The 25,370-nt window shown below is 35.7% G+C and overlaps 1 protein-coding gene across 2 annotated transcripts in view; it reads right to left on the reverse strand.

Moving 5' to 3' along the window:
• The window catches only part of qm (geranylgeranyl pyrophosphate synthase quemao), a 66,561-nt gene that overhangs the window by 20,849 nt on the left and 20,342 nt on the right, over positions 1-25,370 (reverse strand). The window contains exons 2-4 of one of the 2 annotated variants that reach the window (XM_081770941.1): positions 11,103-11,132; positions 2,837-2,912; positions 234-388 (exon numbers count right to left, since the gene is read on the reverse strand). In XM_081770941.1, coding sequence (XP_081627067.1) covers positions 234-388; positions 2,837-2,912; positions 11,103-11,125 — 254 coding nt within the window. In that variant the 5' untranslated portion in view covers positions 11,126-11,132. The remainder of the gene's footprint in view (positions 1-233; positions 389-2,836; positions 2,913-11,102; positions 11,133-25,370) is intronic. The other variant, XM_081770950.1, reaches the window with a different exon arrangement.

The raw sequence follows: 25,370 nt of genomic DNA on the forward strand, positions 1-25,370 counted from the left end.
ATAATTAAATCATTACAATTGTATAATTATTGATGGAAAATGATTAAGTATGTACAAGAATTAATAAATATTGCATGGATTTTTTATCTATTTCCCTGAAAGTTACTCGACTCTATTCTCGGAAGTTTTATATATATATATGATAATATTTTACCGTAACACTGAAATCAAAGAAAATTTCCGCCTAAAATAACAAAAAAAATTCAATTATACGAAACTTTCTAGATACTTACAATAAACTGGCATTGTGAAGCATTTGTATTATATCACCAATCACAGCTAACTTATCACTGGGAACTTTTAACCAGTAATTAAAAGCATGAGCTAATTTGCTTCTTATTTGCTTTCCTGGAACCTGCAATATGTATGCGAAAGGCTGCAACAATTTCTGTAACAATAATAATAGTAATAATCACTACCTTGAATATGGATTTTTTAAAGCACTAATATAAGTACTACTAAAAGTATGAAGAGCTCTTAAATTATGTAGTAAGCACATACAAAACTTCATTATAATAGTCCAGAACTCTTCATCATGAAACATGATTGCATAGAAAATACTTGAAAGCTAATTATTACACTTTTGATTGATATATTTGTGCAGACAGCAAGCTTGCGAACTAATTAAGTGTGACAGTGTTGTCAGAGGTCTGTTTTACATTAAATTTAGGATAAGTTAAACCTACTCAAAATTGTGTTGGAGCAGTCATGTGCATACTTTTGAATATGTAGATCATGGATCATTTAATATTAACATGGATCGCACAATAAATCATTCAGATGGCTGCTAACTTAAATAACTTTAAATATTAAAGAATATTTCAAAACGCATTAACAGTGTAGTGTGTTTGTTTTCTTCTCTACAGAATTTGAGTACTTCTGCACAGTTTTTCAATAAGACAATTTTTTTTTGGAATTTCCATTTTTCTTTTCAAATAACAAAAGTCGTATACAGAAAAGAAGAAATGAATTAAGTTTACTGACTTTTATTGTTCTTATATTCTGACAACTTTCTAAAGAAATACAGAAAAACAATTAGGCTCCCTTTCCAACACAACTCTACGCAATCACAATAGAAGTGACTTCACCAAACAGAGTAGTAACTGATCAGATATGTAATAGTTTATTTTTTTAGGTAGTAACTTGAAATAATCGACAATGGTATTGAGAAAACAGTGACAGCCATTTTTCTACTTTATCCTTTTGGTTCGGGAAAATTATATTTTCCCACAACAGCTCTGTGTACTGATAGATAATTAAAAATTTAAAAAAAAGAGAGAGAGAGAGAGAGAACAAAACATAAGAGAGAAAATACAGATCCTCATCAATTTAATGGGAACGCATCGATATTAACGGTCAGGCGGCGGCGATTGCAGCGTCTGGCTGTTGGTGATGGTGTGTTAGGGCAAACTCTGTACTGGTGAGGAATAGTAGAACAGAAATGTGCTGCGAATGAGCAGGCGGTGATAACTGTAAAATAGATGACCTCGCAGACTTCCAAGGAGGGTACATTGTTGGTCCTAGTTATGTGGGGCGAGCGTGACGAAAGTGGTAAGTGAATTGGATATGTCATGGAGACCGCGTCCAAGGTGGTGATGGTCTACGAAAACACGATACCACCACATCGACAAAGAGGAACAGTGGTCAGAAGAAAACCCTCCGTGACAGGTCTCGCTGAAGATTAAAGCGAATTTTCACTTATAACCGATATACAATTGCGTTGCAAGTGACGAAGGATTCAAACAGCATCTCCCACAGATTGTGTCGACAATCGCAGTTTGCCACAAGTTCTATGACATGGGCATACGGGGTCAGGTTGCACGGGCGAAACCCTTGATCAGGGATCATAGCGCTTTAGTGAACATGCAGCATGACTGCTGATAATTGGAAACAAGTGATATAGTCGGTCCCAGCAGGACATTGAAAAAATATAGGACAGTTTGGTTTATACAACAGAATATTATGTTCTGAAGCACAAATAAATAAATAAATAAATAAAAATAAAATAAAATAAAAAATGTATTGTAAGAAAAGGCCACCCTTCATCCCAATAAGCAACTGGAAACAAGATTTAGATTAATACAGAATAAGAGTATATATAACCTTTTGCTTTTTAAACTTAATAGACCTGCTCTATTGTTTTGGGAAAAAGAATCTGATTAACATAAATGACAATTTACTGATGAAGGAAAAATGATCAACGTATTTCCCTCTCAATTTAACAGAATTTCATACATCATAACTCTGCAAATTATATATATACTTCTAACAAATGTTATACAACATAAATTTCAGGCATTTTCCAGTTTATAAAATAATTTCCAGGATTTTCACCCTTTTTTTTTGCTTTCCATGACTTTTCCCAGGCGTTTTCACAACACACTTTTATTTTCAGGTTTTCCAGGACAGGTGGGAACCCTGCATATTATGTACAATATTGGAAGGCGCTGGGAAAGCTGGTGATTTCTGAGAGGAAAATTCCAACAACCCTGATGCGGAGTGGTCCAATATTCCACCTGATAGCATTCACGACCTCTGTGACTTCATTTTACGTCACATTAGAGCTTTCCTGAGGGCGAAAGGTGGTCCAGCATCATATTCATCTGGTAAATTGCGCTTCCTTCAGGTGCTTCCATTAAATTGATAAGTATCTGTGTATATATGTCAGTCTATGTTTCGTAAACAATGTGTAAGCACAAGACGGTATATCTGAGATTTGTGTATGTCCGTCCGAGGATGGGAATACATAAATCTCAAATATACTGACTTGATGATTACCCTTTCTTTTGGCAAGGTAGTAACGCAACTCTTAATGTAAATAAATAGCACCTCATACCTCATCCTGTTCTTTGGTACCAGTCCGACTGTAAGGTAATCCATTTCCGTTAGCCTGATTATCCATCCTCACTCGTCTGAAATGATAAAAATAAATTATTAAATACTAATGGGAAATAAAACATACTAGCAGTATAGTACATTATGGTACAAAAAAAAAACAACACTATAAACTCACATATGTCATACTCTACACCCATTTTACGTTGCTTATAATTTCAGTGACTTTTCTGAACTATCACTTCCAACCGAGCAATTAGGAAAGGAGGTTACAAAAACCAAATATACAAGAAAAGGAAATTGCTCCTACCTTACGAGTTTAAATTCTTAATCACAATCCTGACCTTAAAGAATCATTTCTGTTATGATACCATTTTGAACTTTCTTTTATTTGAAGTTCATTAGTATTAACAGAACGTGCAATTCAGAATTAATCGTTAAACCCAAAAGAAAAGTCTCAGTCTTATCAAAACTTTTATTCAGAACAAATGATATATCGCAATGTTTGCAGTTTAACATTTTCTCGAACGGTAACGGTAAGAGCTCCCAAAAATGACATGGAGAACGAGGTATGTGAAGAAATCTAAAACACTTTCGAATCCGCTTCCCAACTATGATATATTGTTGGTACGATGAGGATCCAAGGATAGAGTCGAAATGGCAACGTTGCTTTTTCATTTAATATAGGGTGCCTTACCAGTGTGGAGCCCAAATGGCTGGTACAATTGAAAAAATTCCACTGTTTTAGATTTTGAAAACCACCTATTTCCAACAACCTTTCTTTCTTTCCATTTTTCATATCTTTATTCATAACAAAGTTGGCCTATGGCCCCGGAATTTTGATATACCCTATATATGTTTGGTCATACCATAGATATTTTACATAAGTCATCGTAACATATCGAAAAGAACACTTTTGATATATTTTTTAAAAATTATTTATTCCCTAAAACCTCCAATCTTAACATTAACAGAACAAAATTTAAATAAAGACTGAGATACTTTTATAATAAAGAGCTTTAATAATAAATACAATATAATAATGACCATTATATTAAAATACACAAGTGTGATACTTACAATTTCAGTTTAGATAATTAAAATAATTGATGTTCTAAGAATACTGATAAAAATTCAGTAAATAAAAAAAAAAAGCTACACGATGGCGTATGGTATAATAACGTAACTAATTCTTTAAGCACCTAACAACAACAAGGTACAAACAACTTTCTTTTCTCAAAAATCTGCCTTCTGTATTATTTAAAATTCTCTAATCTACACTTCTGAATTCCTTTCATAATAGTGATAGTTTAGAAGAGCCACTGAAGCTGTAAGCAACATGACACACGCTAACTACAAAGGTTCACGTTAACTACATAGGTGAATTTGTGCTATCATTATATTAAAATTTAATACTTCTTTTTTCTTCCAAATTTTTGTCGACGGTATTCTGTCTTCAAATAATTTATTTTCGGTATATACATAGAAATTCTGATAAATACTAAATTCTAAATATGTCACTGTACTTTCTACAACATGATCATATTCGCTCATACATGCTATAGGATGCACATTGAATATCTAAAAGAAAGAAAAATCTTACTTGTTACAACTAATTCGAGATTAATTTAAACTGCATCGGTATTAACTAATACCTTTTCCAAGACCGGTGTCATCTGTATCGGTCATCGGTAGAATCTTTCAGAGAGATAGGTAAAATGAAATCTTCAGTTCTCAGGACTGTGTAAGACTTGACTTCTTGAAAAAGTCCGTTACAAAGTTGGTAGGTACCTACAATATTTGGATGCTGCGAGTTTCTCTAATGCAATTAATTCACACTTCTATTTATTGAAGGTGTATAGATAAATTTAAATAAAGGGTGTCCGGCACTAACACTATCAATAAAATAAAAAAAATGCTATAACTCAACAAATAATAAGTTAATTTCATTGCAGTTTTGTTTAAAGACAAAGTAACTCAACAAGATTTCATACAGGCAACACTGTAAGTATGCGATTCCTCACATTATACAACTTACGTGAGGGGTCGCTTAAATAGGTCTTCAATGATTGCTGGATCGTACGTGGCGTGCCTGTACCATGGCCTCCAAGATCCCTTGATCTATTCCTATTGATTTTTTTCTTTCTTTGGACGTACATAAAGGATAATGATTATAGAAATTCAGTACTCGATTTGGTTGATTTGTGTCAAAAGGATTGTTGGTGCTTGAGAAACCATAATATCGCAGATGTTTAAAATTACATGGCGTGAGATACAATTTCATCTGGACGTTTGTAGGGCAACATGTGGTGCACACCGATCAGCATAAAAATTTGTTAATTTGCTATGTCTTATATGTGTGTGTTAAAATTGTGTTTTCTGTATATGTATGAATTTGTATTTTGTATATATATGAATCCGTGTAACATGGGTTCCTGTCACCACGGCATGGCGCGTTCTCAGGTTGCGGATCGAGGAGAAGGCCTCTAGATATAGAAGTTAGCTGCGAATATACTGAATAAGCAGTCGCAGACAGCCGACTAGGAGTGGTCCTCCACCTTGGGGGTTTGGGTAGGGCTAACAACCTCATCCTGTAAAAAAAAAAAAGCACTTGTTCAGAAATATTCACAAAAGCCTCGGACAAGGACTGATAACTTGGCACGCCCTCAGCAAAAGAAAATGGACATGAGATTTGGAACATGGAATGTTAGGAGTCTTTATAGGGCAGGCGCGTTAAAATCCGTAACGAGTGAGTTAGAGAAATACAGGATGGACGTAGTAGGAGTTCAGGAAGTTAGGTGAGATGGAAATGGATCTGTGAATTCCGGAAATTTTACGTTCTTTTACGGGGAAGGAAATAAAAATCACCAGTTAGGAACAGGGTTTTTCGTTCATAAACGTATATTACCAGCAATTAAACGGGTTGATTTTTTTACCGACAGACTTTCTTTCATTACTCTCAAGGGACGATGGTGTGATATTATTGTTTTAAATGTACATGCCCCAACCGAAGATAAGGATGACGATATAAAAGACAGTTTTTACGAAGAAGTGGAGCGGATATTTGACCAACTCCCGCGATACCATATGAAAATTCTATTAGGGGATTTCAATGCGAAGGTAGGACGAGAGGACATTTTCAAACCGATTATAGGGAACGAAAGTCTGCATAAGGAAAGTAATGACAACGGTATTAGACTCGTGAACTTTGCAACATCCAAAAACCTAATCGTGAAGAGTACAAAATTCCCACATCGCGACGTTCATAAATACACTTGGACATCACCAGACGGAAAAACACACAATCAAATTGATCACGTTTTAGTAGATAGAAGAAGGCAATCTAGCATAATTGATGTCCGGTCGTTTAGAGGGGATGATTGTGACACTGACCATTACCTCGTAGCAGCGATAATACGAGATTGGTTATCGTTGAATAAAGGTAATATTCATTGTCCGAAAACGGAGAGATTCAATTTAAAGAAATTAGAAGAGAGACAGGTAAGAGAGAAATACCAGATTGAAGTGTCGAATAGATTCTCGGCTTTAGAAGATTCGGAGTGCACCAGTGTTGAGGATATCTGGATTGAAATTAGAGATAGCATTAAAATTTCAGCAAAAGAAAAATTGGGACACGCGGAAATACGTAGGAACAAACCATGGTTCGACCAGGAATGCATAAAACTAGCAGAGAAGAGAAAACATGCAAAATTACGCTGGCTACAAAATCCGAATGAAATAACTACACAAAATTTCGCAGATATCAGGCGGGAAACTTCCAAAACTTTTAGAACAAAGAAACGCGATTTTCTGAAAGCTAAAATTAAGGAACTTGAAGATAATAGTAAAAATAAAAACATCCGGGACATGTATAAGGGAATCAACAAATTTAAGAAAGGCTATCAACCTCGTGCTTATAAATTAAAGAAATCTGACGGTAGAGTTCTCACTGACACGGATAGCATCTTAAATAGATGGAAAGATTTCTTTGACGATTTGCTTAACACTCAACCAAAAACTAGTGTGCGTGGAGAAAAGGAGATACACACTGCAGAACCGTATATCCCAGAACCCAACCGAATAGAAGCAGAAACCGCTATAAAGAAATTAAAGAAACACAGATCTCCGGGTGTAGATGAAATTCCGGCTGAGTTAATTTTAGCTGGAGGCGAAAAATTGTGGAACAAGATACACAAACTCATTCTCCTTATCTGGAACAAGGAAGAATTGCCACAAGATTGGAAAGAATCAATCATTGTTCCAATTCACAAGAAAGGCGACAAAACTGACTGTAATAATTATCGAGGCATTTCTCTTCTGTCAACATCCTATAAAATCCTTTCAAATATTCTATTAGCAAGACTGACCCCATACGCAGATGAAATTATTGGAGATTATCAGTGCGAGTTTAGACGAAATCGATCAACTATCGACCAAATTTTTACCATTCGCCAAATACTCGAAAAAAAGTGGGAATATAATACCCCGGTGCATCAACTATTTATTGATTTTAGAAAGGCGTACGACTCGGTTAGGAGAGAAACATTATACAACGTTTTTACAGAACTTGGAATACCGAGAAAGCTAATTAGATTAACTAAGATATGTTTAAATGAATCCCAAAGTAAAGTACGGGTAGGAAAATTTTTGTCCACGAGCTTTCACGTCGAAAACGGCCTGAAACAAGGAGATGCGTTGTCGCCATTATTATTTAACTTTGTTCTGGAATACGCTATAAGAAAAATCAAAGATAGCAACCAGGGCCTAGAGTTGAACGGTATTCACCAGGTTATGGCATATGCTGATGATGTAAATTTAATAGGGGATGATAGGAGAACAATAGAAAGAAATGCAGAGATCTTATTAAACGCTTGCAGGGACATGGGTTTAGAAGTAAATGCAGAGAAAACTAAATACATGGAAGTGCGTCGGGACCGTCATGCAGCAAATTATAGATGCGTTAAAAGATTAAATAATACTTTTGATAAAGTGGATAGTTTCAAATCTCTAGGATCAATATTAACAGAGGAAAATCATATTGACGAAGAAATTAAATGTCGTCTAAAAGCAGAGAATTCGTGTTACTATTCGGTCGAGGATTTGTCGTCGCGAATTCTGTCGAGGAATTTGAAGCTTAAAATATACAAAACGATAATCATGCCTGTTGTTTTGTATGGCTGCGAAACATGGTCACTTACTCTGAGGGAAGAGCATAGACTGAAAGTATTTGAGAACAAGATCCTGAGACGAATATTCGGACCCAAGAGGAACGGGAATGGGGAATGGCGGAAACTTCATAACGAGGAACTACCTAATTTATACGGTTTACCCAACATTGTTAGGGTCGTCAAGTCTAGGAGGCTTAGGTGGGCGGGTCATGTAGCTAGAATGGAAGAAAGTCGAAACGCTTTCAAAGTATTGACTGGAAGACCAATCGGAAAACGACCATTACGAAGACCTAGGCGCAGATGGGAGGACAATATTAAGATGGATCTCGCAGAGATTGGAATACAAAGTAGAAACTGGATGCAGTTAGCTAAGGATAGAAGTCAGTGGAGAGCTTTTGTGAACGCGGCATTGAACCTCCGGGTTCCATAGGCCATAGAGTTAGTTAGTTAGTTATATATATGAATGGTTCACAGTCAGAGTGAATTAAAATGATTTGTATCTTTATTCACTTCTTTTATTGATATCCAAATTGAATTAAGTTGCTATATTTCTGGCTCAAAGAATTAAGTTGGACTAAATTAGATCATCTCTACTCTATAGTCTTTTGATATTCTCAATTTATTTTAATAATGGGCTTAACTCTGTACAGTAATTTTACTTGTGCAGTTGTAGTTTTTTCCTTTCTGAAATAACTCTTAAAATATTCATAAGTACGCAAGATCAGTGAACGTACTTCTTTCAGCTGTCATCCACTGACAAGTTGGTAGACAATTTATCACGGGAGCAAACCGAGTAGTGGTTCAAATCCACTTTAAGCTGTAGATCCCGTCCTTCATAACTCCACTTGTGTATAAAGACGTTAAAGCCAAAAGAAATATTCGTATCCATATATAATCTAAATAAATAAATTACATCTGCATTTACCGGCTTGTTCATAACTTTTTGCAATGAAAGTTTTATTCAGGCTATTTTCTAAAGCCTTCACAGTTTGTGTTTATACTTCAAGTTAACGCCAAACTTTACACCTACGATGCACAATAGACAGAAATTATGCACCAATTCAACTATAGACATCTTGTATACAATTTTGTAGTATATTTGAAGAAGTGTATCTCAATATTTTTTCCTGCTTGATCGTTTAATCAGTGTTTTCCAATTGGCCTATGTATGGCATAGAAACACGCGCTTACGATCGGAGAAAGGGAAGGGAGAACATGCAGGACAAAAAAGGGGAGAGGACGAGGTAGGAAAATCGAATAAAAAGGTATTCGCAGTGTACAAGTAGTCCTGTAGCCATGAGTAGTATGCCTGGAAAACAATAGAATACGCTATCGATTTTCTTGCTTCCTTCCACCAACGTTCTTTCTCAACGCCACGTTTCCAATCTGTTCCTGGTTCTCTCCGTGAATGGGAGCAGCGCACTGTGACGTCACAGAACACCCATTTAGAAATGGCTGCTTAGTGTACGTACAATACTACAAAGGTAGAATTAATAAATTTTTTCGGACACTTAAACAAAAGACATGAGTTACTTAACTGACTTAATCTGTGCATGCTTCATGAAAAGTATTTCTGAGTACAGTCAAGAAAAAGGGACATTCCATATTACGAGGCTTTAGGATTATCCAGTACGCTTCGATATATTTTTTCAACTAGAAAATTCTTCAAAAATGTAGTCTTAAACTTTCAATCAATAGTTGGAGCATTCATTTAGGTTTAGTTTAGATTTTATATTACAATATGTGCTTACTGTATTCAATCCATTTCATTTTCTTCTCTACGAAAAAAACTGACATACTAAACATCTAAAATAATGTTAAAACATCAGAAGTAGACAAATAATCTGAACTACTTCTATTTCGGGACGTATGTAGTACACTTAGAATCATCAAAAATAATACACAGTACTCATTGGCATATTTAAGGGAAGGGCTTTACTTTTCGCATTCCACGTACAACAACAATCCTTCTTACGATTTCTAAGAATTTCATTGATTTTCCATTTTCTTATGCTCTTTGCTCACAAATAATACTGTATTTGTCAAACTTCATTCCATGTAAGAACTGCGTTCTTTTTTCTTTCTTTCGTCCATTCTATTCTTCCGTTTCCTTTTCGTAGCTGTTACTTTCTTTCGTTTCTCCTATCATACTTTCGAACGCTGTTAGTTGTGATTCAAGTCGGTCGTCGTCAGTAACCAAAACTAAGAGGAGCTGATAAGCGAAACTGGTGTTCCACATCAACCAGCACGGATATCAACATAACGGGACTTTAGTTATTATAGCAAAGGAATATTTATATCGTTTAGTTATAAAGGAAGCTAAATGTTTAAACTGAAAGAAAATCAAGACGGGAGAATAAGTAGCTCAGGAAATTAGGTAGGCCAAGAAGATGCTTCCTTTTCTTCTATGAATAGAATAAAAGGTAGATTCACTGCTAAATTTTTGTGTATATAATATCACGTAAGATTCACCAGTCTGCAAATCTTGCCATTAAAACTGCAATCAGTTTATTTCAGTTTCAACTTGTCTCAACATTTTCTTCCAGGTAAAAACGTACACAGATTAAACTAAACATTTCCATTTTTTTCTAAAATGAAATTAGTTAAGTTGAAATGAGATTACAATATTCAACGTGTGTTTGCAGGAGCGTCATTTCAGATTTGCCTGGGAGTAAGATCCTCCACCGACATACAAATTTCACGTTTTTTCTAGTATATTAGTAGACAATCGATTAAAATATATTTAATTCTCAAACTCAGATGGACAATTGCCCCCCCCCCCGCTTCCCTGTGTTGTGCCTACCCCCACCCCCCGAAACAAAATTCTAAATAAGCCACTGACAGCAACTACTAATCTTCTTTTATGTTGCCGGGTGATCCTTATCTAATGATGATTACTTTCCAGGAATTATTTCGGTAACCAATCCTGTTACCATCGACTGTCATTAACTGAAGAACATAGCTTAACAAGAACAACTGTACTAGATGTTCAAGGAAAACATTCGTATCAACAATCCCTATTTTAAATATTACAAAAATGCCGTCAAAATGTTAAAAATAACAACTGTACTCATCTGTAATTAAAATAGGTGTACTAACCTTAGTAAAAATTCCTCAGCCATGTCAGACCTATAAGTTAAAATAATACTAACATAACACTAATGCGTAAATATCAGACTACCTTCTGTAAACACAACTACTTTATGAATAGTTTCATTAAGATATTTCTCTATATAAACGAACTGTTGACATCAACTACGCACGTCTTAAGTTTATACATCAATCCAATTTAAATACATTCACACACACACTTCATATGACCAACAAATGCCAACACAAGTATTTAAATATATATATATATATATATATTACGACACCAGATGGGTTCACTTCTGGAAAACAATAACAAGCAAAAGCATACTATCATATAACTAAATTTAAAATAAGATAATTGGGGGGAAGGTCGGTGAGGCATGTTACCCACAATAACACGACCACTATCAGCATATTATAAAACAGTTTTTTCTCCTTCTGTCAAATGTATACAATTTAGCTTACTATCATCATTTACTTATGGTCGCTCAACCTTAATTATGTTCCAATAATTCACGTCCTCTTGTACAATATTCTCACACTAGGATCTTTTTTTTCAAGGAGCATAATGTAAAAAGGCTACGTGTTACTGATGAAGACATTAAAAAAATGACGAAATAATCTAACGTCTTTTTAATTCTTAACGGACACTGAAATAAGAACGTTTTATACTATCATCGTGGTTTAAAGTTTTATCTGTGTTAAAAATTAAATCAGCAACAGTTTTATTTTTTAACCTATTTCAGTCTGGATAAAAGTTTTGGACCAAACATCGTAGTTGGAGATGTTCCTTAACATGACCAGGTTTGAGGTTGATGTGCTTCTTTCACACACAAGAAAGGTTTATGTGGTTAGTCCAACTTCTGAGCTGAGCAAAAGAAGCTCTATATGATACATGTTGTGTTGTTCACCTATGTTATGTTCTGTGTCAGTTCGTTGTTTGTCACTTCTGTCACTTTTTTTTTCTAACCCGAGACTTATTAGATCACTTAGAATGAATAGGTTAAAAAATATGTAAGTATTACATGCTACCAGTTTCTGTGCTACGAAAAAGTTGATTCACGTATCTGACAGTGTAGTGATCGTGCAATAGTAATATGGTGAAAAGAAACTTGAACGAGACAGAAATAGAACATATCCTTACTGATGATGTTTCGTCTTCAAATTGTAGTATAAATTCAGAAGAACCATGGCAAAGTAAGTGAAAATGACTAATGAAATAGATCACTTGAGTACTGGAAGTAAAGATGAAAATGAAGAAACTGCTTCTAACAGTGAAGATAACAGGGTTGGCAAAAACCATGGTTTTTATTGAAAAAACCAAAAATCCCGGTTTATTGGTTTAAACCCGTTTTTCTTAAAACCTTTTTTTTTTTTTAAATAATTTGCTCTATATATTTATATCACATATGGACAGAAATAAGTTTGTTTCGCCTTGGTGTTATTATGCAACAACCAGGTCATGCTGGAAGGGGTCACATAAGCTTAAAGCGGAATCCAAACAGCTTCTTGACTTACATCCGAGAGAAATTGTCCTCCATTTGAACTAGAAACCGAGACTAATGCGATGCGCATGCTAACCACAAATGCGATACGTCTGCCGACTAACTCACGAAGGACTCCCGATAAAAATACGTTGTGCTGATCTTTACGTGCTTATTAATATAATTGTCAAAGAGTCATTTCAGAAGGACAAAAAGATAAACAATTGCATAAGTGAAACCATTATGCACAATTACATATGAACAATTTCAAAGTACTGCAGAGGACAGAACTAATTTAGTCCAAGTTAAAGAAATACAACGACTTACTTGACATATAAGTAAGAAAAGTGAATAAAGATACGAATTATTTGAGTTCACTTTGGCTCTGACCCATTTATACATAAATAGATACCAAATATACTTCTGATAAAAAAAAATCACAAGAGAAACATTCGTAAACGTATAAAAAAAAGTTGCTTTTGTACCATAATCTCTTTGAGTAACGAATGGGAAATTTAGGTCTGTATATAATACGAATAATATACGGGAGTGAAACAGATAACCCACAAATGTGTGTTCATCAAGATTTTACGAATAGGTACCCTTTCACGTACATTTTCGTACTTTGGTTTAAACCAACCAACCCTGGAAAATAAAATAAAAAAATAGTCTGTGCCTAGTGTTAATTAATATGTAAATAAAGATCAATGAAGATACAGACAAGTACTAAAATCATGGCGCGAAATATTGTCAGAGGTAGCGTGCATGAAGTAGTACTTCCGGCTAATTGTCAAACTACAAAAATATGACATTGCTACACTTACAAATGCAAAAGCTAACCGTGCTTAACGGAACAAGAACAATGGGAAGGCTTGAAAATATTGAAGAAATTTTGGTATTTATAGGATTACTCGTTACAGTTGACCCTTGATATAAGAATATTAAACGCTGAGTCTCTTTAAAATAAAAACTATGACCCCCGCTGTTTCGTGTTACTATGGATTACAGTAGATTTGTAAATCTGCTATATTTTATGTGGTTCAAGAACAAAACAGCCAGGTCAGAAAGAAGAAAGAAAAAAAAAATACAAAAATAGCTCTAATCCGGAGTATTTGCAAGAAAATTTGTACTAACTTAATGAAACATTATCTCTCTGCAAGTTGTCGAACAGTCGATAAACAACCTGTTTCGTCCAGAGAACGTTGTTCCTTGAAGTAATACGTTATAAACCAGATAATTATAGCATGAGAATATGGTGGTGATGTCACTCATCCCTACTTAGGCAAAGAAGGAGGAACATGAGCAACCCCGATGACGGAACTTTCATTGTCTTTCTGCGATGAGCTTTTGTAAGTCAAAAGTTTGCTGCAGGAATTCTGCAAAAATCTGCTGCAGAAGAAATACTTGTGATTCTTAAGAATACGCTTTACACGACGTAAATAACAGTTCAAACTATATTTATGAAAGGAGTCCGTCCATTTAAGACATCTACATATAGCAGGCATGTTTTTTTTACTTTTCTGTTGACTACTCTTTTCTCCTCTGGCAATTTTTCTGCACGGGCGCGGCAAATTTTCTGCGATCACATCGCAGATCGCGGCATGTTTTGCTATGGGGCGAGCAACAAACTTATCTTCTGAAGGTGGTGTTATGTTTAGCTGAAACGTATTGTCGTACAAACAGGAATATTACATGTGACAACTTCTTTCGTACAGATTTGAAACTTGCAAGAATCTTATTAACGAATGGTCTAAAAAATGATAGACATCGTGAGAAAAGAAAGCCATTTATTCCTGAAGAATTCAAGCCAAACAAGATTAGACAAGTGGAATAACCTATTTCTAAGTTTATAAAGAATCTTACACTAGTACCATACTGACCCAAAGGAAAAACTGAAATTTAGCTCTTTTCACTGTTTCAAATCAAATACCACCTTTGTTTTCCTATACTGGGAATTCTACAATTTAAAAAAATGTATTTAAAACACTAATTATTTATGAGTTGTATGTTCAGGCCGAGGTCGACTGGGATATCATTGGTAGTCAGCAGGTATAAATTATGCAACCCAAAACACTACAACTGACATATTGGTTACCTAACCATCTTACGAAGTGCCTTAAAGTTATAAACTTTGATATGTAGCTATTTTGCTGGTTACTTAAACTCAAACTGGCAGACATGAAAAAATGTCTTCAGCACCAAAAACGTTACTAACTAAAGTTTTAGTTCATGTATAAATTCTAAATTACAATTTTGTTTCACTAAGTCTAATTACTACTTTTTCAGAATAGATATTCCTCACACTACTGAATTTTCACTAAAACATTCTTCTCGTAGAACATTACTCTAATAGCTCTACAAACAACTCGTTCGAACTAGAAAACTCATTGTGTTCACCGATTTGATATTTCCCTCGTCCAGTGTTGGGTAAGTTACTTGCAAAAATGTAACGCGTTACAAGTTACTTTAATTTCTTTTAAAATGTAACGCGTTACTTGCCCCCAAAAAGTAACTGTTACTTTACTTCGAAAGTAACGCGTTACTTTTAGGTCCGAAACTTTAAAAATGTGAAAAATATGACAATTTTCCGTACTACTATTACTACCGCTATTATTATTATTGCACGATCTGAATCGCTTTATGTAAATGCAAGGACAAATTTTTACTTGATAGATGAACATTTCAATATAATGTAACATTGATAAAATGCCATACTGCGTTACTTGTAGGGATGGACACGTGCGAGTTTTCTTTGAAACTCGATTCGACTAGAAACAGACATCTTTGAGCTCGAACCGAGAACTAGGCTCGAAAAATTTCCTCCAACTCGACTCGAGCCAAATCCGGTGTGTAGTTTCGAGTACTTCTTCAAGTATATTACATAGACAGTATAATTATTATCAATGACACTATTACTACTACAACTTATATTATTATTACTTATTAATTAATTAATTATAACAACACTGTATATAAAAATGAAAGGAGCGCTTTGTATTTGAATACTAAAAAACTAGTTGATTACCAACCTCGGTAGTCGTGAAGTCTAGGAGTGAAGGACATTGTTCACGAGCTTCTGAATTTAGGTTGAGGTTCTAGGTTGAGTATTCGGCCTCGAGCCAAACACTGTTAAGCGTTATAGGGCACTGGCCAAATATCTTAAAAACTGCTCGACCCGAGTTTAGAATTGTGAACGACTCGAGCAACTCGGCTCACAGCTCATTCACTATCGACCCGAACCAAGAAGTGAGCCGGGTCAACAGCTCACCCAACCGACTCGGCTAGAGCCCTCGGCTCAGTTGAGCCGAACCGAGCAAATGGCTCATCCCTACAAAGCCAGCTCGAGCGATGGTTCACCCCAAGTGAGCCGGCTCGAGAAATCTTCTCAGTTGAGTCTAGCCGAGCTGAGCTTGTTATAAAAATAGCTCTTGTGGTCTCGCTATCGAGACGAGACGGGACCCGGACAAATCCGCCAAATGACAAATCCGCCAATTACCAAATCTGCCAATTACCAAATGCGCCAAACGCGAAAATGACCAAATGCGCCAATTGTGAAAATGGACAAATCAGCCAATGGACAAATCCGCCAATTACCAAATCTGCCAATTACCAAATCTGCCAATTACCAAATCTGCCAATTACCAAATCTGCCAATACCAAATCTGCCAAACGCGAAAATGACTAAATGCGCCAATGACGAGAACGGACAAATCTGCCAATTGACAAATCCGCCAATTACCAAATCTGCCAATTACCAAATCTGCCAAACGCGAAAATGACCATATGCGCCAATCGTGAAAATGGACAAATCAGCCAAATGACAAATCTGCCAATTACCAAATCTGCCAATGACCAAATCTGCCAATTACCAAATCTGCCAATTACCAAATCTGCCAATTACCAAATCTGCCAATTGACAAATCTGCCAAACGGAAAACACCGAACTCTGTTTGTATTATCATCAAATAACTGGATAGTCTAGTAAAAAGCATATAGAAAGAAAGTATTTATGAATATCAAGCAACAAACTAAAAGTAATTAATAGAAAGTAATCAAATCATATCCCAGATATTTGAGGATTTGAACGAGGTAACCATTTAAAATAACATTAACGTTTACTCAGTATATGTTAAAAAAAAGTTGGTTATTTTATGAAGACCGGAGAGACATGATGTAAAAGTTTAATAAATCGTACATGCTCTAACGCAATGAGATAATTTGTTTGTTTTTATATGTTAATTTTGATGAATTTATAACTGTTAAAAATGAATGTTCTTGTTATTTGCTGGAGTGATTGCCCCATTTCTCGCACTGAGGTTATATTTTTCGGGTGCCCGACCTCTTGGACATTACACTATACTTGTTACAGTTGGCAATACTTCTTAAAATGACGTAGTTGCGAGAAATTTTTTAAAACGATCGTTGTTTGTTTTCGTACTTTTGACACTTGATCAACAGTTTTTGGGAGTCGTGATTACTACATATTCTCCTAATTTCACGACTTTTAGCAGTATTGCCAACATTAACATTCATTATCACATCTCCTAAACCATGTAAAATATCAAATTGCTATTACGTGTTGTTTGCCATGACTCCATTTTGGTGTTGTTTGCCACGGTATTGTTCTCTCTTGCTTATCTTATACCACAATCGTGAAGACTTATACAAAATCGACTTATAAGCTAAGGGTTGCCAGATGAGCATATTTTAATGATCAAATCTATTATATTATAAACAGAATGCATACAATACGAATTGCCCCAAGCACATTATTGGGTTACTACGCTATCAGCTGTTCACGACACAGTTAAATTTATTCAAGGTGAGTTCAAGCACTCAATATAATAATTTGTTTGCTTAGAAACTCTCCAAGTGCATTTTCAAAATTGATATTGCCTACAATTTGTTTGTGTTCGACTGTGTAGCCAACGTTAAATCTAGGCATATCATCAGGACTAACAATAAGAGGGTATAGGAATCCCGATAAATGGGGACCCAAACCTTCTAGAGGGAGCGCGATACGCGAGATATATATATATGTATATATTTCATAACCTTTCTAGAGATCAAATTAAAATTAGATTTAAAAATCTGGATTTAGCGATCTTTTAAACACCTTTGGTGAAAGGAGAAAAATTTAGTCTATTGGTAATACAAAAATTTAGTGACTTATGTATAGTTACTGGGGTATTTTCAAGTCCACACAAAGAGCTCCCTAGTGGATGAGCGGTTAGCGTAGGGACCCAGGTTCGATTCTTGGCGGGAGCTTATTTGGTTCGGATTCCACGTTAAATTGTAGGTCCACGTCTCATATAGCCTCAATGATGAATGGGACGCTAAGACTGAAAATCAAATTTGTCCCACAGAGATTATTAAAATACAAGGGTCGGCAATCCCTCCATAGCATTTCTGAAACAAGATGGAATGTACACGAATTGGAGTGGATTTGAGTTAAGCATCCCATTCAGCAGAAGACTATGAGCCTTGGGCCTACAACTTAACATAGTTTCCGATACACATGAGTTTCCGCCGGTAATCGAACCCGGGTCTCCCATACCAAAGGCGCGTACGCTATCCACATAGCCACAAGGGAGCCCTGTGTACGATTTAAGACTATAAAACCTATGGCAGAAGAAACGGGTAGGTTACATTTCTCTAAGTTACAACCATTAATTCTTCCGGACGTTTGAAGATAAAATCTAGATCATATCAATGTAAGAAATTGAATCCCGCATTTGATACTGAACCACTCCGAGAAGAAATCAGAGAAGAACAATTTAAAATATTGGCTTTTTGATGTAATCGTACACAAGATCGTATCTCAGGTGGATTCTCGGTGTACAGAAATGAGATATATTTACTTGACATTTCAAGCAATTCTCAGAGTAAACACTTTGGATGACAGTGTCACAATTAAGAAATTAATTACAATCTACCCTGATGACTTCAGTTGTAATTTTGTCAAAGAGAAACAAGTATATAAGTCAGTCTCTGTGCAGCTACTTTCTCGGATCTTCACAATAAAAATTATAAATTGATGTTATATTTGTGTTTCCTGAACTTCAGAATTTCCTCGCACGAAGTGGATTCTGTGGTGGACAAACACAGTGTGTCTGAGGTTTCTCGGAGTTCTTCTTCCTCCCATTTGCTTCATTACACTATTTTTCATTCATTCTTATCATTACCATATCCTTTAGCTTACACGGCATAAGGGTAGGACGCATCGGCGCAAATCTGTCTTCAACATTGGTTGGGACGAGTAACACCGTTCTCATATATATATATATATATATATATATATATATATATATATATATATATAAGCGATGTTCAAAATATTTATGAAGTTGAAAAACAATGCTGTGAAGAATCACAGGAGCAGAATTGTCTTCAGTGGCGTATTTAGGAGGCTATCGGGCTCAAGTCCCCCCCCCCGAAATAAATTTGTTAGTTTTTCGCATTCCACGTACAACAATAATCCTTCTTACCATTTCTAAGAATGCAGTTGACTTTCCATTTTCTTATGCTCTTTGTTTAGAAATAATACTGTATTTGTCAAATTTCATTCCATGTAAGAACTGCGTTCTTTTCTTCTTTCTTTCGTTCTTTCTAGTTTTCTGTTTCTTTTTCTGGACGTTATTTTCTTTCATTTCGCCTATCATACTTTATCGACCGTTGTCAGTTGTGATTCAAGTCGGCCGTCATCGGTAACACCAAAACTAAGAGGAGTTGATAAGCGAAACTGGTGTTCCACACCAACTTGCGCGGATATCAACATGACAGGACTTTAGTTATTATAATAAAGGAAAAAATATATCGTTTAGTTATTTTTAAAAGAAGGGGAAGGCCAAGAGGATGCTTCCTTTTTCTTGTATGAATAGAATAAAGGGTTAGATTCACTCATAAGTTTTTGTATCATATCATATATAGGATTTATCGGTCTGCAATTCTTGCCACTATAACTTCAATTTATGTATAAATTAAAATATATTTAATTCTCAAACTCAGATGGGCAATTGCACTCCGACTTCCTTCCTTGTGTTGGGCATAGCCCTCGAAACAAAATACTAAGTACGCCTTATTCTAGAGAAGGGAGATGAAACTCATATTACGGTAGATGAATCTGATCAACTGTTGTGGAGTATATTATATATTAGGCGATGTAGGTGAAGTAGTTGTACATATCAGTATTACAAATCACTGCCGTGAACACATTCTTAAATCTGAATACACGCATATTTATAATTGGTATATTTCTAATTAGGCATCCACAAAGATCAACGTTAAAATTGTTTTATAATAATATAATAATATAAATGACTTCCCCAAAACTATGAAGAAAGAATATCAATTATGTATGACGCAACAATACTGTTTGAGCAAAATGATGATAATCTCAATAACACTACATGAATCGTTACAGAAATCTGACGCATGTCATATACTCTTTAGTTAACAGATGTAATCTTAAGGTTATGGAGAAAAATATTCCAGCAATTGAATTCTCTTCTTTGCTTACGAAGCATCCTCTCTCAAAAGTAAAATTGGTACACGGAAATACGTAGGAACAAACCATGGTTCGATCTAGCAGAGAAGAGAAAACAGGCAAAATTATGTTGGCTAAAAAATTCGAATGAAATAACTACACAAAATTTCGTCGATATCAGGCGGGAAACTTCCAAACAAAGAAACGCGATTTTTTGAAAGCTAAAATTTAAGAACTTGAAAATAATAGTAAAAATAAAAACATTCGAGACATGTATAAAGAGATCAACGGATTTAAGGAAGGCTATCAACCTCGTGCTTATACATTAAAGAAAGCTGATGGAACAGTTTTCACTGATACAGATAGCATTTTAAATAGATGGAAAGATTTCTTTGACGATTTGCTTAACACCCAGTCAAAAACAAATGTGCGTGGAGAAAGGGAGATACTCACCGCAGAACCGCATATTCCAGAACCCAACCGAATAGAAGTAGAAATCGATATAAAGAAATTAAAGAAACACAAATCTCCGGATGTAAACGAAATTCCGGCAGAGTTAATTTTAGCTGGAGGCGAAAAATTGTGGAACAAGATACACAAACTCATTCTCCTTATCTACAACAAGGAAGAATTGCCACAAGAGTGGAAAGAATCAATCATTGTTTCAATCCACAAGAAAGGCGACAAAACTGACTGTAATAATTATCGAGGCATCTCTCTTCTGTCAACATCCTATAAAATCCTTTCGAACATTCTATTAGCAAGATTGACCCCATACGCAGATGAAATTATTGGAGATTATCAGTGTGGATTTAGAAGAAATCGATCAACTATCGACCAAATATTTACCATTCGCCAAATACTCGAAAAGAAGTGGGAATACAGTAGCCCGGTACATCAACTATTTATTGATTTTAGAAAGGCTTACGACTAGGTTAGGAGAGAAACATTGTACAACGTTCTTACAGAATTTGGAATGCAGGAAAAGCTAATTAGATCAATTAAAGCATGTTTAAATAAACCCCATAATAAAGTCCGGATAGGAAAATTTTTGGCCACGAGCTTTCACGTCGAGAATGGCCTGAAACAAGGAGATGCGTTGTCGCCATTATTATTCAACTTTGTCCTGGAATACGCTACAAGGAAAATCAAAGATAGCAACCAGGGCCTAGAGCTGAACGGTGTTCACCAGGTTATGCGTACGCTGATGATGTAAATTTAATAGATGATAGGAGAACAATAGAAAGAAATGCAGAGGTGTTATTAAACGCTTGCAGGGACAAGGGTTTAGAAGTAAATGCAGAGAAAACTAAATACATGAAAGTGCGTCGGGACCGTAATACGGGAAATTATGAATGCGTTAAAATATTAAATAATACTTTTGATAGAGTGGATACTTTAAAATATCTAGGATCAATATTAACAGACGAAAATCTATTCACGAAGAAATTAAATGTCGACTAAAAACAGGAAATTCGTGTTATTATTCAGTTCAAAATCTCTTGTCGTCGCGAATTCTGTTGAGGAATGGTCGCTTATTCTGAGGGAAGAACATAGACGTTAAGTATCTGAGAACAAAATGCTCAGACGAATATTCGGACCCAAGAGGAATGGGAATGGGAAACTTCATAACGAGGAACTACGTAAATTATACTTCTTATCAAAGATAGTTAGGGTCATCAAGTCTAAGAGGCTCAGGTGGGCAGGACATATAGCCAGGATGGAAGAAAGTAGGAACGCTTTCAAAGTGTTAGCGGTAAGACAAATCGGAAAACGACTATTAGGAAGACCTAGGCGCAGATGGGAAGACAATATTAAGATGGCTCTCGTAAAAATAGGAATACAAAGTAGAAACTGGATCCAGTTGGTTAAGGATAGAAGTCAGTGGAGAGCTTTTGTGAACGCAGCATTGAACCTCCGGGTTCCATAGGCTACAGAGGTAGTTAGCTTACGAAGCATGAGTAGATGCCTAGGCTGATACTACAAATAGATTAAATACGCATTTACTGAAAAGATGGGTTCTACTGACATTGGATAGTCTATACTCTTCCCGTGCTAGGGCCTAGGGGAGAGGAGGAGATAAGATTTCATATCAGGTTACGTCACACACAGTTGCACGCCTTCATTTTCATTAAAAATGGAAAAGCCAAGAGAAACAAACTTAATTTCACTTTCCTTTGTGGCAGTCGGACACAAATCATCACACTTATCTGCAAAAAGCACTTTTCAAATCGGATTATTGGGAGAGTCTCTAGTTCCTATGTTGGGGGGGACATGTCTCCCCATTTCTCCGGAATTTGTCTTGGGGTCAGTGACTGAATGTTGGCTTGAGATTCTCGGATAGACCTCAACGGTTGACTATCCCGAGAGGACTTTAGTCTGGTTTTCTCAGTCACAACAGTTGAATACCGGAACGGTATTTTAAATATCCAGAACCGGGCCGCTATTTTGCCCAAGTTTATCAATTGTGGAAACAGTATAGAAAAATCTCTTCCAAAATACCGCTTCTCTAATAAAAAGTGCACATGTTTTCTGTATGTGGCATGTTCTCTCATTTCGGTAACAAACAGGCCCGTATCCATAGGGGGCAAGGGGGGCCGGGCCCCCTAAACTTTGGCTGGCCTCCTAAAAGTTTCACGGTAGGCTTGCAAATGAACTATAATATGGTGATGAAGTACCGGTATACTATGATTGGGTCGGGCCCCCCTAACTTCTACCGGACCCCTCTAAATTTTTGGGCTGGCTACGGGCCTTGTAACAAAGCGAATAAAATGCATATTATTTTGCATTTGTCCACTGCAGTCACGTTAACAAAACTAATGAATGACAATAGTTGATGCGATAGACATACGAAAGTAATTATTAAAGAATTTTCCTTCGTCTTCCCTTAATTGTGGAAACAGTATAGAAAAATCAGGGTGAACCCATATGTGTCTCTGACGTTTTTTTTTTCTGCCTGTGTCTTAACAAGGCGAGTAGAAAACACATTTTGCGTCTGTCCCTTACAACCACCACAACACGACAAGAGTCACAGAGTTTTGTTTCTTCCGTTGCACAGCAATCCTGCTCGCATATTTTTCATCCACGGCAAAACGCTGGATAATATGAAAGGGGCCGAAACCGGATCCGGCAAACAGCCGGAAACGGATCCGGCAAATCGCCGGATAATGTGAAAGAGACCTAAGTGCAGGTCCTATAAACATTATGATATTAAGGAAACGAATAAAAAGCAAGAAGAAAAGAATAAAAGAAAATTGGACTAGGGAATGATATTCAAACGTAAGAGTACTTTTTGTTTCTTTTTCATAGTATTGGAATGTGAAATTCCCGTAAAATGTCTTAACAAAATTAAATCAGACATTTTTTTAAAAAAAAAAGAAAGAAAGAAAAACAAAAGCTAAATGCATGATTTTGCGAAAGCAGTAATTGAATTTAATATTTTTTTTTCCACTAAATTTGTTAGATTTCTCGAATAAACAAATAAATCTACCCTCTGTGGCGTCACATATCTCATGGAAACAGGGCCTACCATTCAGCTTATGCCACTCATGTCTTTAGGGTAGGGTGCGAATCCCGGGGCGGAATTTCCTTCTATTTTATGTAATCCCTTTCAAAAAGCAACAAACTGAAACATTGATTCTTCACAAAGCAACCAACTATCCTGTTAGGAACTATTTTATCCCCCTTCAAATATACACAACCTAATTCGCGCACTGCTTTTGGGTAATATATGCTCAGCATCTGCTGCTCTTGTAGAATCTAGTCCTTAATGAAAGGGTCAAGAAAAAGAAGGAAAGTCAACCGTCTCTAAGTACAAACAAACTAAGGTTTTAATTTCGAAGTGTGACTTGACAAGTTATTTAAAAGTTACAAAAGCACATTTAGAATAATTAAAATTTAATATATAGAAAACGAACTATCACTTGATCTGAAGTACAACATAACCAAATCAAAACAATATTAATTATGTTGTTGTACTTTACTAATATGAAAGGCGGCAACTAATTCACTCTCCTGTTTTCTTTCCCAATCTTTCAAGCATGTTCTAACAGTGACGGTATAAATGCACCATGCTACATTACATTGGATAGTACATTTGCTCATAATAATAAGTTCCTTGGAAGTAAAATATCTTTTTAAGATAAAAAAAATACTTTACCTTAAATACAACTAATTTTTAAATGTGTAAGTGCTTGTGTTATCTATTATTCGTTTAGCAACTGTAGAATAGATTGCTGTATATTTAGAAAAGTTCTCATCAGAGCCGCAGTTAGGGTGCGGGCGAGCGGGGCGGTTGCCCTGGGCGCTGATAACAAGAGGGTGCCGAACGAGCAAGAAGAAAGATAAGGTATTGGAAATGAATAAACGACGCGTCGCCCCGAAAAAGTATTGGCGCCCTATTAAATCAATATTGTTGTTGGTATGGAAAGAAATAGAGTTGTTAAAAATTTTCTTGCTTGCTACGCTCGCAATCCAAACGTTTCAATAAGAGTCACAAGTTTTTACTTATCACTTTAAAAAAAGCTATTATATATGATTTATCAATGACGATGTTACATACATGCTGCCAAGTAATGACTTACAGTATACACAAGAACGTTTTCAAAATCAGAAACGGTCAAAGTGTTAAATACGAACGTATTTGGCGTTTTGCTGATGATGAATTTGGTTAGTTAATCACGTTTTTCTACCCAATTGTTTTAATCACGACGATGAGAATAAAGGTATGAAAAATGAAAGGAGTTAAGAGACACACGCAAGTTGCTCTTTGCTCGGGAATATTAAAAATAAAGGTAAACAAGGGGAGTAATAACGTTCTTGAATTTGCCTCTTTTTCAAAGACTGATCACTACCAGTGATTTTTTAAATTTCATTTGCATATGAAATGCTTCCAATTTCAAGGAATTTATTGGGATGATTCCTGCACTTTTCGCCTTTTCCCGTTTCGCCTTATGACCTCTAGCAATGGAATTTACATGTAAAACCTGTTATCACTTTCTATCTTCATGTAAGGCGGAACGGGAAATCTCGATGTGAATTATCCCGTTTCGCCTTACGAACATTATGTTGGTAGGCTTGCAAGTGCATTCATAGATATAATTTAATTTGTTTATTCATATAACAAAATAAGTGCAGTAACTACAAGAAGTACAGAACACCTATACAAGATGGTGTTTATCTTCGGTACATATACAATGAGCAACAGCATCTAAGTATTGCATTAGAGAAATCTGTTTACTATTCATTCTACATTTCAAAGTACGCAGGCGAATGTTTAATTGTTTTCACTTCTATTTCTGGTGT

This window comes from Thermobia domestica, chromosome 1, assembly GCF_964235325.1.
Source record: "Thermobia domestica chromosome 1, izTheDome1.hap1.1, whole genome shotgun sequence".
Classification (NCBI taxonomy): Eukaryota; Metazoa; Arthropoda; class Insecta; order Zygentoma; family Lepismatidae; genus Thermobia; species Thermobia domestica.